Below are 15,354 nucleotides of genomic sequence, written 5' to 3' on the forward strand. Positions count from 1 at the left end.
TGAATCATATTCTGTTATGCTGCTACAAGGCTACATGTAAGCCTTACTGTGGAAGGATCCCATGTCCTGCTCCATCCCTGAATCATATTCTGTTATGCTGCTGTAGAGGCTACATGTAAGCCTTACTGTGGAAGGATCCCATGTCCTGCTCCATCCCTGAATCATATTCTGTTATGCTGCTGTAGAGGCTACATGTAAGCCTTACTGTGGAAGGATCCCATGTCCTGCTCCATCCCTGAATCATATTCTGTTATGCTGCTGTAGAGGCTACTTGTAAGCCCTACTGTGGAAGGATCCCATGTCCTGCTCCATCCCTGAATCATATTCTGTTATGCTGCTACAAGGCTACATGTAAGCCTTACTGTGGAAGGATCCCATGTCCTGCTCCATCCCTGAATCATATTCTGTTATGCTGCTGCAGAGGCTACATGTAAGCCTTACTGTGGAAGGATCCCATGTCCTGCTCCATCCCTGAATCATATTCTGTTATGCTGCTGTAGAGGCTACATGTAAGCCTTACTGTGGAAGGATCCCATGTCCTGCTCCATCCCTGAATCATATTCTGTTATGCTTCTGCAAGGCTACATGTAAGCCTTACTGTGGAAGGATCCCATGTCCTGCTCCATCCCTGAATCATATTCTGTTATGCTGCTGTAGAGGCTACATGTAAGCCTTACTGTGGAAGGATCCCATGTCCTGCTCCATCCCTGAATCATATTCTGTTATGCTGCTGCAGAGGCTACATGTAAGCCTTACTGTGGAAGGATCCCATGTCCTGCTCCGTCCCTGAATCATATTCTGTTATGCTGCTGCAAGGCTACATGTTTTTGTGCACTGCTTATAAATGATGTGCAAAGGTCACAGTAATGGCATTGAAGAGTGGTTATTTTTCTGTCTCTTCTCCAGTTGATTAGGAGCGTGTTTAATCCCCCCTGTAGGTCTCTAATATTGTATGCTTTTTGGTAATAACCTGCCTAATCCCTGGACTAGTGACGGGTTGGACCGAGACATTCACTTCAAAGCAATTTCCTCCATTCTCTGCCTGCTCTGAGAGATATAAACCATGTTTCATTGTGCAGCACTAATGTGAAATTACTTCTTTGTTGGCCACATCGAAGTCAATTTGTTAGCTCAGTGTGTTTGCTATGGTGATTCAACAAACGGAATGTAATGGAGAGAAGTCCAGTGGAATGCAGGGCCAATGCCAGGTAAGAAAGACCTGGTGCTTAAGTCTTGTGTTATCAGGGCACAGACGGTAAACACCGGCTGGCTGGTACAGACCTTCCTCAGCTAAAATCAGCAGAACACGTCTTTACTCAATTATATAGGCCCATCTTTAGAGGATAAATCCTACATGTAGATATCTCAGCCTTACCTGGCCTTGAAACGGGCATCATTTTTTCAATAATTATTTAAAACTTTCTTTCATTTTCTACATTTGTAAACGCCCATACGACTCTCTGGGTCGTTAGAGGTCTGAAGAATATGGAGTTGGAGTTCTCACACAGTAAACTCCTTTTAAAACCCTGTATTAATCCAAATACACATTCTCACAGGGTTAGACTAGAATAGCCTATAAGCTATTTTGTTTTCCACTGCAAACATCTGGATAGGAGTTTTGATTGATTTGAATAGGACTCTTACTGTAGTCCAATGTGAGGTCTGCTGGGCACTATTGGAGTGGCGAGGGCATCCACACCCATGCATGATTAACAAGGCTGGAGGCCAGCAGGGTATCCAGCTGCTGGAAGTCCTGCTGCTCCCCCGAGAGGCCTGGTGAGATGGTAACTGGAGACACGCACTACTCTGAAAAAAACGGGTTGGCCTTGAGGTTGGACCATTAAAAAACATTTATTTAATTTTTTTAAATAGAGCTTCTGATTGGGAGACACCTGCCTCTGTGACTGGCAGGTGATGGAGCAGGTGTTTTGGGCAGAATGTGAACTCATTGCTAACAGAAGATGTGTTTTAATATGTGATGAAGGGCTAGCTCCCTCCCCCTGTCCCCCTCTCCTCCTCTACTCCTCTCCTCTGAGATACAACTTGCTGTGACGGTCTGTTCTTACGCCCAGGCAGCAGCAGGCATCTGAAGACTTGAAAGGGCAATGTGTAGGGGTGTTACCACGATTACAGAACAGACATTTGAATATGTTGTGGATGGTACATGCACTGTGGTGCATATTAACTCTGTCATCAGTGTGACTTATTCAAGCTGAGCTGCGGTCGCTTCCCTTGTGTTGAGGCACCACCAAGGGAGAATTTGGCCTCAACCTTGGTAGTGATGCTGTCAACGCCTAAATGTTACTGAGTGAGCCATGCATTAACTGATGAAGAGGAGTGAGACGACCTACAGTGGAGCACATTTTATGGGTGGCGTGTTTGTCTTTTCTAACGAGCTGCCTCACACAGACACACAGACACACACACACACACACACACACACACACACACTCAGACACACACACACACACACACACCCGGACACCCTTCTCGTCGCCGACACAGTAGGCATTAACAGGCCCCTGAGCTCCAGTCAGCCAGAGCTTATTTACAGCAGTCTGAGCCCCTGCCTGAATTCACCCAGAGACCACTGAAAATGTCATGAGTGTGTAGTTGGGGCAGGAACACCTGGTTGCACAAACACCGGGACTTCTGCTCCGATACCTCCCCAAGGGCAGCTCACCAGCGATGGGGCGTTATCGCAATGATGGCTGTTACATTTTTATTCCCCACCAGAAAACAGCAGAGGGATAAAAACACCAGCCTGCCCAACCCAGGGCTCTGCTGCTACAGTGGTCTGCCCAACCCAGGGCTCTGCTGCTACAGTGGTCTGCCCAACCCAGGGCTCTGGTGCTACAGTGGTCTGCCCAACCCAGGGCTCTGGTGCTACAGTGGTCTGCCCAACCCAGGGCTCTGCTGCTACAGTGGTTTGCCCAACCCAGGGCTCTGGTGCTATTGTTTTTCCACCCTCTTGGTATTCATACACACTTGATATAGCCTAAGCATACCACTGAAAACATACTTCCAGGTGCTTGTGAGATGGGGTTCCAATAGTCTTAGTGCTGAATAATCATCACTAGCACCCTTTGTGTACTGCAAATGGGGGTTTTGGTATGGAGGCAAAGGTCGTAGGACATGAATGCTTTTGCCCAAACGGGAAAAAGATAATGACAGGAAAATGAACTTAAATACTGCAGGATGTGCTTCCTCATCCCTCCCCATGTTATCAGTAAAACAACACAAACCCTCTGCTCACATTTGAAGAACAATGTTAGGCCCACTTTGCTCTTTCCGCGGTCTCGTCATTATAAACAGAACTTGTAGTAGGAGATTGGCCTTAGCAGGCATACTGTAACTAAGTAGCCAATCCAACCACCTTTTCTGTCTTCTTGCTGTTGTGTGAAGGGTTAAAGTATCCCCGCCTTATTATACATGCACATTAAACTAACTGGCCAGCTGGTATGTTGGCAGTCTGTTGACGTTCCAAGGCAGAATGAGATACTCTTGAGCACGGTGTATCCTGGGTAGTTGTGAAGCAGCTGTTATTGCATCCAGAGATTTCTGACACGTTAACAATGCAGCGCAGCTGCTGCCAGCATTCACCCAATGAGCAAACGCCTGTCATCGGAGCTGGCCTATGAGTGATGTCAGAGATGACTGGAGAAGCTGCCAGCATTCACCCAATGAGCAAACGCCTGTCATCGGAGCTGGCCTATGAGTGATGTCAGAGATGACTGGAGAAGCTGCCAGCATTCACCCAATGAGCAAACGCCTGTCATCGGAGCTGGCCTATGAGTGATGTCAGAGACGACCGGAGAAGCTGCCAGCATTCACCCAATGAGCAAACGCCTGTCATCGGAGCTGGCCTATGAGTGATGTCAGAAATGCCTGGAGAAGCTGTGAGCATTTGGAACTCGGAGACCTCCCTCCTCATGGCTTCTGTGTTTACAGTCCCGAGACCTCGGATCACAAAGATACTTCTCAACACGTAAACCCCTTCAACATATCGATTGACCTCTGCTCCAACCAGCCAAGGTTAGACATGGACGGTTGGAGCAGAGGTCAATTGACATGTTAAAGGGGTCTAACCTTGGATGGTTGGAGCAGAGGTCAGACTGTATTTATTTTACCTTTATTTAACTAGGCAAGTCAGTTAAGAACAAATTCTTATTTTCAATGATGGCCTATGAACAGCAGGTTAACTGCCTTGTTCAGGGGCAGAACGACAGATTTGTACCTTGGGGATTTGAACTTGCAACCAGTCCAACACTCTAACCACTAGGCTACGCTGCCGCCCCTTTTTAAAGGTCCATGTCTAACCTTTTTCAAGGTTAGACATGGACCCCTTCAACATTTCGATTGACCTCTGCTCCAACCGTCCAAGGTTAGACATACTATTATGTCTCTGTTGGTCGTCAAGGACTGTTTGTAAGTTTTGACAAAGCTCATGTTGCCTAGAAGCAATGCATTGTATTTCAACCAGCTTTTTGACTGAGATGATTTTCAAGTCTTGGCAAGCCTGGCATGCACCTGCCTCTGATTTATTCCTGGGGCTTAAATGGCCTGAAGTTGGACGGTATATCTGATGACCATTCTGTCAAGCTCGCCGTAGTCGTCTAACCCCACCTGGATGGGCAGGTTGGGCCCAATATGGCATGTCGTCCCAACCCCTTGGAAGCAAACACAACACCACATGTAGTCCTACATCATCAGCATGCTAGCGGCAGCAGCTGCCCTCTTCATTTTGTCTCATCGTTGATGCCCAGTCAGTGTTATAAAAAAACTCTGAGTGGAAGAGTTCTGACAACCATAAGGTGACCGGAGCCAAACCTTCCAATCAGAGCAGAGGCCACTAAACCTGAAAGCAGTCCTTTCAGACTCCACAGTCCCTAGTGCCAGGGCCAGCCTTCCTCCTCCCACCCCTGATGGCCATTATCGGGACAGCATCTAAAGACAATGTAGCCCCTATGCTCCCAGAGGCCAGGTTGCCAAGGCTGGGGTGGAGGCCAAGGGCAGTCGATGTTCTCACATTACTGAGAACCCCCCCCCCCCCTTATCAAGGCTAAAGGCTGGGTATTTTTAAGCTCAGTGGATAACCCCCCCCCCCCCCCATACATTTATCAAGGCTAAAGGCTAGGCTGTTTTAAGCTCAGCAGTATGCTTAGCAGCATTTCAATGGAGTCCTTCATTTCCTCCTGTGTCTCATCCCTCCCCCTTGGCCCCCTGGGAAGGCCATGCATCACCAGGATGAGGACGGGGAGTGGGCGTGAACTCTGGCCAGAGCGCCGTGGCGACGGATGAACTCCAAGCATACTGAGAGGGCATCTGGTCATGTGCGCTGGCTACAGATTGATGCGCTCATTTTAAACGCAGGTCCCATGCCGCCGTGTCAAATTTTTAAGTATCTTTCAATTCTCCGAAGCAGGACGTTGGCGCATTTAAGCTGAAAAGCTCCACCCCCCCCCCCCCCCCTTTACCACAATCTGTCAGGCATGGAGGGTTTTTATCCTCAACAGCCTTGTACTCCCTATCCGGGTTGGTGTCTGTTGTTTTGGAGTACTTCCCCTCTAAGTCTGTAGTTCAAATCGTGGATATTACCAGAGGGATTACATCTGTGCAACACATCCGTAGTCAAGCTGATTGCCCTTGGATTACACAGAGGCCCATCCATATCTCATGCACTTAAGTGGATTTGGGCCGAAATGATCCATGAAAACACAGCTACTGTCTCGTCCACTAGATAGAGCCTAGTTGTGTTGTCTGAACTGTAGGTAAGTCGTACATAATAAATAGGTTACATTCACAAGTGAATTGAAAGATGCTACAGGGTTTTTATTGAAATGGCTCTTTCTCCAGAACCTTGAGGAGATCCGTTTTAACAGTCTGATCATATGAATTACAAGACATGTGGATTCATGAAAGGTGGTGAGAGAGAACGTGAATGAATAACAAGCAATGCGATATAAGTTCTAGATTTATCCTTGCCCACTTGTCTAGTCACTATGGTCTTGTCCTGGTTTAGGCAGGCTGTGATTGGCTGGACTCAGTGAAGCCTAGTGGTATAGCCAGTAGCCATGCGACTGACTGAGCTCTGCCGGCAGCACACCACCTAATAAGATCCAATTAGTTATAGTCAGGCCCTGACAAGATGGAGACAGTCTGCTTATCTTTCACTGTGCAGTCCCCAGGCTTCCTCCCAGAGTTCTCATCATTGTCAGAGCTCCCAGCAGCCCAATCATTCATCTCTCCACTATGCTGACTTTTCTCCAAATATCAATGATACTTTTATTCATACAGCAATCTTTTACATATGCAGAGGTCTGCCAAAGCAGATATTTCACATGACATGACACTTAAAGTTGGTAACTGCAAGTGCAGAGTTCACTTTCACCCTCCAGCAGTTGATACTTGGAGAGAACCATGTGTAGACCTATTTCCAAATGGAAGTGCTCGCTATTATTGGAAAGTGTGTTTCTAACCCACCCCATACAGCTCATGTATTTGCAGCAGCTATTGTTAGAACACGAACATTAACACGTGATCTTCAGGGTTTATATTGTGAGCTGGGTTACTAACACCAGGCTGAATGTATACAGTACCAGTCAAACGTTTGGACACACCTACTCAAGGGTTTTTCTTTATTTTTACTATTTTCTACGATGTAAAAATAATAGTGAAGACATCAAAACTATGAAATAACACATATGGAATCATGGAGTAACCAAAAGAGTGTTCAACAAATCAAAATATATTTGAGATGGCCACCCTTTGCCTTGACGACAGTTTTGCACACTCTTGGCATTCTCTCAACCAGCTTCACCTGGAATGCTTTTCCAACAGTCTTGAAGGAGCTCCCACATGCTGAGCGCTTGTTGGCTGCAGGCCAGGTCATCTGGTGCAGCACTCCATCAATGTTCTTCTTGGTCAAATAGCCCTTACGCAATCTGGAGGTGTGTTTTGGTTCATGGTCCTGTTGAAAAACAAACGATAGTCCCACTTAGCACAAGCCAAATGCGATGGGGTATCGCTGGTTAACCATGCTGGTTAAGTGTGCCTTGAATTGGAAATAAATCACTGACAGTGTCACAGCAAAGCACCCCACACCATCACACCACCACCACGGAGATCATCCGTTTACCTACTCTACATCTCACGAAGACGTGGCGATTTGGAATGAAAAATATTGTTTTCTTGGCCCAAGAAAGTCTCTTCTTATTGGTGTCCTTTTAGTAGTGGTTTCTTTGCAGCATTTTGACCCTGAAGGCCTGATTCACGCAGTCATGTTGAGATACTTGAACTCTGAAGCATTTATTTGGGCTGCAATTTCTGAAGCTGATAACTAATGAATTTATCCTCTTCAGCAGAGGTAACTCTGGGTCTTTCTTTCCTGTGGCCAGATGTTTTTTGCGACTGCACTTGAAGAAACTTTCAAAGTTCTTAATGTTCCGGATTGACTTACCTTCATGTCTTAAAGTAATGATGGACTGTCGTTTCCCTTTGCCAAGAACAGTTCAAATAAGCATAGTATAGACTTGGTCTTTTACCAAATAGGGCTATCTTCTGTATACCACCCCTTACCTTGTCGCAACACAACTGATTGGCTCAAATGCATTAAGAAGGAAAGAAATTCCACAAATTAACTTTGAACAAGGCACACCTGTTAATTGAAATGCATTCCAGGTGACTAACTCATGAAGCTGTTTGAGAGAATGCCAAGAGTGTGCAAAGCTGTCATCAAGGCAAAGGTTGGCTACTTTGAAGAATCTCCAATATAACACTTTTTTGGGGGTGCTACTACATGTGTTATTTCATAGTTTTGATATCTACACTATTATTCTACAATGTAGGGGGGGAAAAGTAAAACAAAATAAAAACCCTGTGTCCAAACTTTTGACTGGTTCTGTTTATGTTTTCTATTTCTGCCTAACCCTACCGCCCCTCCCCTAATTGGAGTAAACTAATCGACAACACTTAGGCTTTTACTTCCAGCTTATACATCTTTCAGCTCCCCTCCACCACTACCATCTAGTTCTGAACACCATCCAGTTTTGGTTCCTATTTGGTATATATTTTTCAGCTGTGATGTTTTACAAAAGTTGTGAACCTTTCTATTCTCATAGTGTCTACAGATTGTAAATAAAATAAAACATTTTTTGCTAAGAGCATTATTATATTATTGATCATTTGACTGACATTTTAAATCACCCAGCACTCGAGGCTGTTCTTAAGAGAGTAGCCTATCCTGCCTCATATCCTGTATCATATCATGCCTCATATCCTGTATCATATCATGCCTTTACTCTACACGCTTATTAGAGAGAACTGGAACTTCCTAACTCCAGGCGTCCTTGTCTGGCTACATGCTTGTCCTTGGTGTTTAACTTTGTAGGAGACCAGAGACCATTATCGTTGTAATTTGACTCGGCGTTGCTAGGGCGGGCAGATTGCTCCCATTGTGGAATTAATGCGCATTCATTGTGTTGACCTTTAGCTGTGGCTGGATTAAGCTGAAGCATTGAGATGCTGTTGGAGGTAATGATTTTCTACCCTCTCTCTCTCCTCCTGTATTGTGGGAAGGCCGAGTCTTTGTCGTTGCTGCATCTGCAACTCCTAGCGCCGTAAGCTGTAATTAGTGAGGGGGTTTGCCTATTGATTTCTCTCAGGACGATGGAAATGCCAGAAACAACATGGCAGATGATGTGAGTCTCGGACCCGCGCTGATTGGCACTGTTAATCGGGTGAATGAATTGACGCGTCTCGTTGGCCTGGTAGACGTCGACTCCAGCCCTTTCATCTAGTTTTGACCCTCACCTCAAAGCGTTTCAAGTTCTTAATGCCGTTCTCGTAGACAAGTGTTTACCCACAACCAAAGAGGGACTGTCTGTGATCCACTAAGTGTTTACCCACAACCAAAGAGGGACTGTCTGTGATCCATTAAGTGTTTACCCACAACCAAAGAGGGACTGTCTGTGATCCACTAAGTGTTTACCCACAACCAAAGAGGGACTGTCTGTGATCCACTAAGTGTTTACCCACAACCAAAGAGGGACTGTCTGTGATCCACTATTTGGAAAAACTGCCAATGCCTGACATGCGTTATGTGAATTGGTCTATGCAAGCCTCTGAAGTGGTAGTTGAATGTTTTCCATTCCTAACCCTCAAGCCGAAGCAGCTGCAAAAGGCAAAAGGTACACAAACAACTAATGGCAAATGCTGCTCGTCATCACATTTACCATCATGCTGGTTCCTTTCCTCAAGTTAATCTGCATTCGATTCTCATCAACTCATCTGCAGATGCTCCTCAATCACCTTGCATCTTCTTAAGAGGTTTAGTCTACTTTGTGTATTCCTTAATTGATCACCCGTGAGCTGTGGAGCCCAAGCCTGTCGGCTCTGTCTAGAACCGGGAGCTGTGGAGCCCAAGCCTGTCGGCTCTGTCTAGAACCGGGAGCTGTGGAGCCCAAGCCTGTCGGCTCTGTCTAGAACCGGGAGCTGTGGAGCCCAAGCCTGTCGGCTCTGTCTAGAACCGGGAGCTGTGGAGCCCAGACCTGTCGGTGTAGAGCAGTAGGCTAGTGTTGGAGTGACTATCTGTGCTGTTTTTCCCCCACATCCCAACACCTCTCTTGTTTGTATCAATGAAGCTCCCAGATAACACGTTGCATGTGTTTTTGTTGAAGATGTTGAGGGCCACACATAGGGTGACAGTAGTAGTGGTACAGCAGAAGTACACGGAGTATACAAAATATTAAGAACACCTTCATAATATTGAGCCCCCCCTTCCCTCAGAACATCTTCAATTTGTCAGGGCATGGACTCTACAAGGTGTTGAAAGCGTTCCACAGGGATGCTGGACCATATTGACGCCAATGCTTTCTTAGCTGGTGTGGTATCCAGAGTCATTCCAACCTTGTGTCATACGGGGATATTCAGTAATATCAGCACTGATCCCAAGGGCTGTGGATTTCAAACCCCACTTATACTCTGCAATCTGATGATTAGCAATGCTAACAAGTACATGTAAAATCCCATAGAGAATGCTAATGATCGCGTTGTGAATATTTTTGTACAGTTTCTTACTGAACTATACAAGTAACTCAAAATGCTACACAGTTTGCTGCACAAAACAAATATTAGCCAGCGAGGCTCTTGATCCAATAGTCACTCTAGAGTAGAGAGAGTGGAAAGGTATTTATGTGGTCATAAACCTCACCTACAGGCCAACGTCATGACATACCTTTGGCAGAGATTAGACTTTCTGGGTAAGTCTCTTAAGAACTTTCCACACCTGGATTGTGCAACATTTGCCCATTTATTAAAAATAAAATAAAAATCTTCAAGCTCTGTCAAATTTGGTTGTTGATCATTGCTAGTCAACCATTTTTCAGGTCTTGCGATGGATTTTCCAAGTAAATTTAAGTCTCAACAATAACTCAGGAACATTCACTGTCTTGGTGAGTAACTCCAGTGTAAATGTGGCTTTGTTTTAGGTTATTGTCCTGCTGAAATGTTCATTCATTTCCCAGTGTCTGGTGGAAAGCAGACTGAACAAGGTTTTCCTCTAGGATTTTGCCTGTTTAGCTCCATTCATTAGATTTTTTTTTATCCTGAAAATCTCCCTTGTTCTTAACAATTATAGCATACCCATAACATGATGAAAATACGCAGAGTGGCGCTCAGTAATGTGTTGTATTTTCCACAAACATAACACTTTCGGACAAAGTAATTTTTTTGGCAGTATTACTTTAGTGCCTTGTTGCAAACAGGATGCATATTTTGGAGTATTGGTATTCTGTACCAACTTCCTCCTTTTTGTTGATCCATCCTCCGTATTCTCCTATCACAGCCATTAAACTCCTTCCACTGCGGCAAATGAAGTAGGAAGGCTGCCTGTATCTACAGTGCCTTCGGAACGTTTTCAGACCCATCCACAATACTTATGTAAATCTGATATTTCTGTTTTTTAAAATGTGTAATACATTTGCAAAAATGTAACAAGGCAGTAACGTAACAATGTTGAAAAAGTTCTTTCCGAAGGCACTGTATGTGTCTTATATACTTAATGTTGTCAAAGGATACTATTAATAAGTCTCTGTTTCCCCTGTGCAGGTGTGCTGTGACCATGCGTTGCCTGGCGGCCCGGGTCAACTACAAGACCCTGATCGTCATCTGCGCCCTCTTCACCCTCCTCACCATGCTTCTGTGGAACCGCTGCTCCAGCGACACCGCCCTGCGCTTCCTCCCGCGGGCCCCGCCGCCACCCCCCAGCGCCAAGGGGGGCGACGCCAGCATTAGCAGCCAGCAGCAGCCCCCGCAGCCCCCGGAGCCGCCGCCCATAGTAGGCGGAGCTGCCGGCATCAAGTACGAAGAGATGGACTGCCTGATTAACGACGACGTCACGATAAAGGGTCGTCGGGACGGCGCTGAAGTGTACTTCCCTTTCAGCTGGCTGGAGAAGTACTTTGAGGTGTACGGCAAGGTGGTGCAGTACGACGGTTACGAGCGCTTTGAGTTCCAGCACAGCTACTCCAAGGTGTACGCGCAGCGCGAGCCCTACCACCCGGACGGCGTCTTCATGTCCTTCGAGGCATACAACGTGGAGGTGCGCGACCGCGTCAAGTGCATCAGTGGAGTGGAAGGTGAGTCGAAGCCCTTGAGGCGCCAACATTGATCCGTGACCCTGTCCACGAGAAAAGGCATTTTATTGCAGCCAACCACATTACAACCGTTATTTTGATTCACCTGACGCACAGGAAATCAGAGCTAGTCTATCAATCCTTTAATCGTCTGAATTACTACTTATTGATCAATACCATCACGAATGTATGGCCTTATAAAATCTTATTTGTTTTTCCCCAAATGTAGTTTTCTTCGTTTGGTTTTTCAAGGTTTCTGTAATTCCCAAACTTTAAAAAAAATAGAAGAATAACAAAATTTGATCTTTTATTTTATTTTGGGTTGTAGTATGAACCAACAAGAGACTGTTTGGTTAGCAATGTTTGTGTAGCGCTCTTGTGGTTGGAGAGTTTGCAAAGCAAATGGCCACTGGATTGATGCAAATGGTCATGATCTCATTCTGCCAGGTAGCCATAGGCTACTTTGGTAGACATTTTAAATGGGAAGGTTTTTGGGAAAGCCTTTCCATCTAACAGAAGATGGTTATAATTAGCATCATCGCTAACGGCTACACAATGTGCAGACATACACTCGCACCGCAGACACGGGCATTCCTCGCACCGCAGACACGGGCATTCCTCGCACCGCAGACACGGGCATACCTCACCGCTTCATAAAGTTGCAGGAAAATACAAATCATTGATGCATTCTGTTCTAGTCTTGGGAAAATTAATGTGTTTTCTACTAAGTTCAATACATTTTTGAATATTGTTGAATTCCGTTTTTAATATCTGGATTCCGTGATTCCGTCCTCATTCTCCGCAATGTGGATTTTATAGGGCCCTGTGAATGGTCCCACCACAAGACCAGGATTGGAAAAATTTGGTGAATAGTCAAATGTAAAAAAGCAAAGTAACCCAACATTCATTGCCTTTGTCCTCAACTACATAAACCGTCCCTGCAACTCCATAAACAGGGACCAGGAAAGGAACCACTAAAGCTCTATCACACACTAGTTTATACATGGCACGTCAGGGCCAGCACTTAGTGGTTGTGTGCAAAGCAGTCTGAACGGACCCGTCTTAAAGGACAGTGTCCGTACGAGTTTAAGAGCCATTTAGCTGCACAGTCCGTAGGAGAATTTTCCAGGAAACCAGGCTTGAGTAATCCACCTCTGGCCCCTTGTGAATAATGCACCATCAATTGAGTTGCATTAAGCAAATGAAACTGGGATTTGATCAGGGCAGATCACGAAACCTGATTGTGGCAACTTAATGGAGCACCATTTTGTGCTTGTACCGATACGCCGGGGTCTCCTGTTTCACAACGTGGAGATGGACTATTGGTAGACAATGGAGTGTGAGGGTCTCCATGTGTGGGTACCCGTGGTTTTAATCTCTGATCAGATATCTGTGTGGTGAGGATGTCGTTTATTGTCTATGTGAGTGTTTGACAACTACAGCAACCGATGTCACAATAAGTCCAAAAAGATAATCGACATCAACCACCCGAGCCACGGCCTATTCACCCTACTATCATCCAGAAAGCGATGTCAGTACAGGTGCCTCAAAGCTTGGACCGAGAGACTGGAAAAACAGCTTCTATCTCAAGGCCATCAGACTGTTAAATAGCCATCACAAGCCGGCCTCCACCCAGTACCCTGCCCTGAACTTACTCACTAGCCGGCTACCACCCGGTTACTCAACCCTACACCTTAGAGACTGCTGCCATATGTACATAGACATGGAATCACTGGTCACTTTAATATTGTTTACATACTGTTTTACCCATTTCATATGTTTATACTGTATTCTAGTCAATACCATCCTATTCTACTGTTGCTGTATATATATCATCCTGGAGTCGCCTCTTCACTGTTGACGTTGAGACTGGTGTTTTGTTGAGGACTTGTGAGGCGTCTTTCTCAAACTAGACACTAATGTACTCTTGCTCAGTTGTGCACCGGGGCCTCCCACTCCTCTTTCTATTCTAGTTAGAGCCAGTTTGCGCTGTTCTGTGAAGGGAGTAGTACACAGCGTTGTATGGGATCTTCAGTTTCTTGGCTATTTCTCGCATGGAATAGCCTTAATTTCTCGGAACAAGAATAGACTGAGGAGTTTCAGAAGAATGATCTTTGTCTGGCCATTTTGAGCCTGTAATTTAACCCACAAATGCTTATGCTCCAGATTCTCAGCTAGTCTGAAGAAGGCCAGTTTTATTGCTTCTTTAATCAACACAACAGTTTTCAGTGGTGCTAACATAATTGCAAAAGGGTTTTCTAATTATCAATTAGCCTTTTTAAAATGATCAAGTTGGATTAGCTAACACAACATGCCACAATGTCTACACTGTATTTCTGATCAATTTGATGGTATTTTAATGGACAAAAAATGTACTTTTCTTTCAAAAACAAGGACATTTCTAAGTTCAAAATCAACATTCAGTATCTGGTGTGGTCACCAGCTGCATTAAGTACTGCAGTGCATCTCCTCCTCATGGACTGAACCAGATTTGCCAGTTCTTGTTGTGAGATGTTACCCCACTCTTCCACCAAGGCACTTGCAAGTTCCCAGACATTTCTGGGGGGAATGGCCCTAGACCTCACCCGCAGATCCAACAGGTCCCATACGTGCTCAATGGGATTGAGATCCGGGCTCTAAACTGGCCATGGCTGAACACTGACATTCCTGTCTTGCAGGAAATCACACACATAACGAGCAGTATTGTCGTGCTTGAAGTTAATGTCAGGATGAGCCTGCAGGAAGGGTACCACATGAGGAAGAAGGATGTCTTCCCTGTAACGCGCAGCGTTGATTTCCTGCAATGACAGCAAACTCAGTCCGATGATGCTGTGACACACCGCCCCAGACCATGACGGACCCTCCACCTCCAAATCGATCCCGCTCCAGAGTACAGGCCTCGGTGTAACGCTCATTCCTTTGTCGATAAATGCGAATCCGACCATCGCTCCTGGTGAGACAAAACAGCGACTTGTCAGTGAAGAGCACTTTTTGCCAGTCCTGTCTGGTCCAGCGACGGTGGGTTTGTACCCATAGGCGACGTTGTTGCCGGTGATGTCTGGTGAGGACCTTCCTTACAATAGGCCTACAAGCCCTCAGTCCAGCCTCTCTCAGCCTATTGCGGACAGTCTGAGCACTGATGGAGGGATTGTGCATGTGGTCTGCCACTGCGAGGACGATCAGCTGTCAGTCCTGTCTCTCTGTTGCGCTGTCTCTGTTGCGGCGTCTCACAGTACGGACATTGCAATTTATTTCCCTGCCCACATCTGCAGTCCTCATGCCTCCTTGTAGCAGGCCTAAGGCATGTTCACGCAGATGAGCAGGGACCCTGGGCATCTTTCTTTTGGTGTTTTTCAGAGTCAGTAGAAAGGCCTCTTTAGTGTCCTAAGTTTTCATAACTGTTACCTTAATTGCCTACCGTCAGTAAGCTGTTAGTGTCTTAACGACCGTTCTACAGGTGCATGTTCATTAATTATTTATGGTTGATTGAACAAGCATGGATAAGTGTTTATACCCTTTACAATTGTTAGATTTGTTCCTTTCCAATCATCATTGGTGAAATTAGCATTTTGACTATCTTTAATTAAATAATTCAAAAACCTTTGTCAATTTCTGTCTGCAATTGCATTAAAAAACAGCAACATAGCACGAATGTTGCTGAGTAAGTTCTGGGTCAAACACCAGGTCTCAAGTTGTCTTATTAAACCGAAGTCCCACCTTA

At 45.5% G+C, this 15,354-nt stretch overlaps 1 protein-coding gene across 1 annotated transcript in view; it reads left to right on the forward strand.

The window, feature by feature from the left end:
* The window catches only part of glceb (glucuronic acid epimerase b), an 80,306-nt gene that overhangs the window by 39,158 nt on the left and 25,794 nt on the right, over window positions 1-15,354 (forward strand). Inside the window, exon 3 of the mRNA XM_036963807.2 lies at window positions 11,107-11,636. Coding sequence (XP_036819702.1) covers window positions 11,120-11,636 — 517 coding nt within the window. The 5' untranslated portion in view covers window positions 11,107-11,119. The remainder of the gene's footprint in view (window positions 1-11,106; window positions 11,637-15,354) is intronic.

Source organism: Oncorhynchus mykiss, chromosome 26 (genome assembly GCF_057628025.1).
Source record: "Oncorhynchus mykiss isolate SJ-2025 chromosome 26, ASM5762802v1, whole genome shotgun sequence".
In the NCBI taxonomy this organism is placed as follows: Eukaryota; Metazoa; Chordata; class Actinopteri; order Salmoniformes; family Salmonidae; genus Oncorhynchus; species Oncorhynchus mykiss.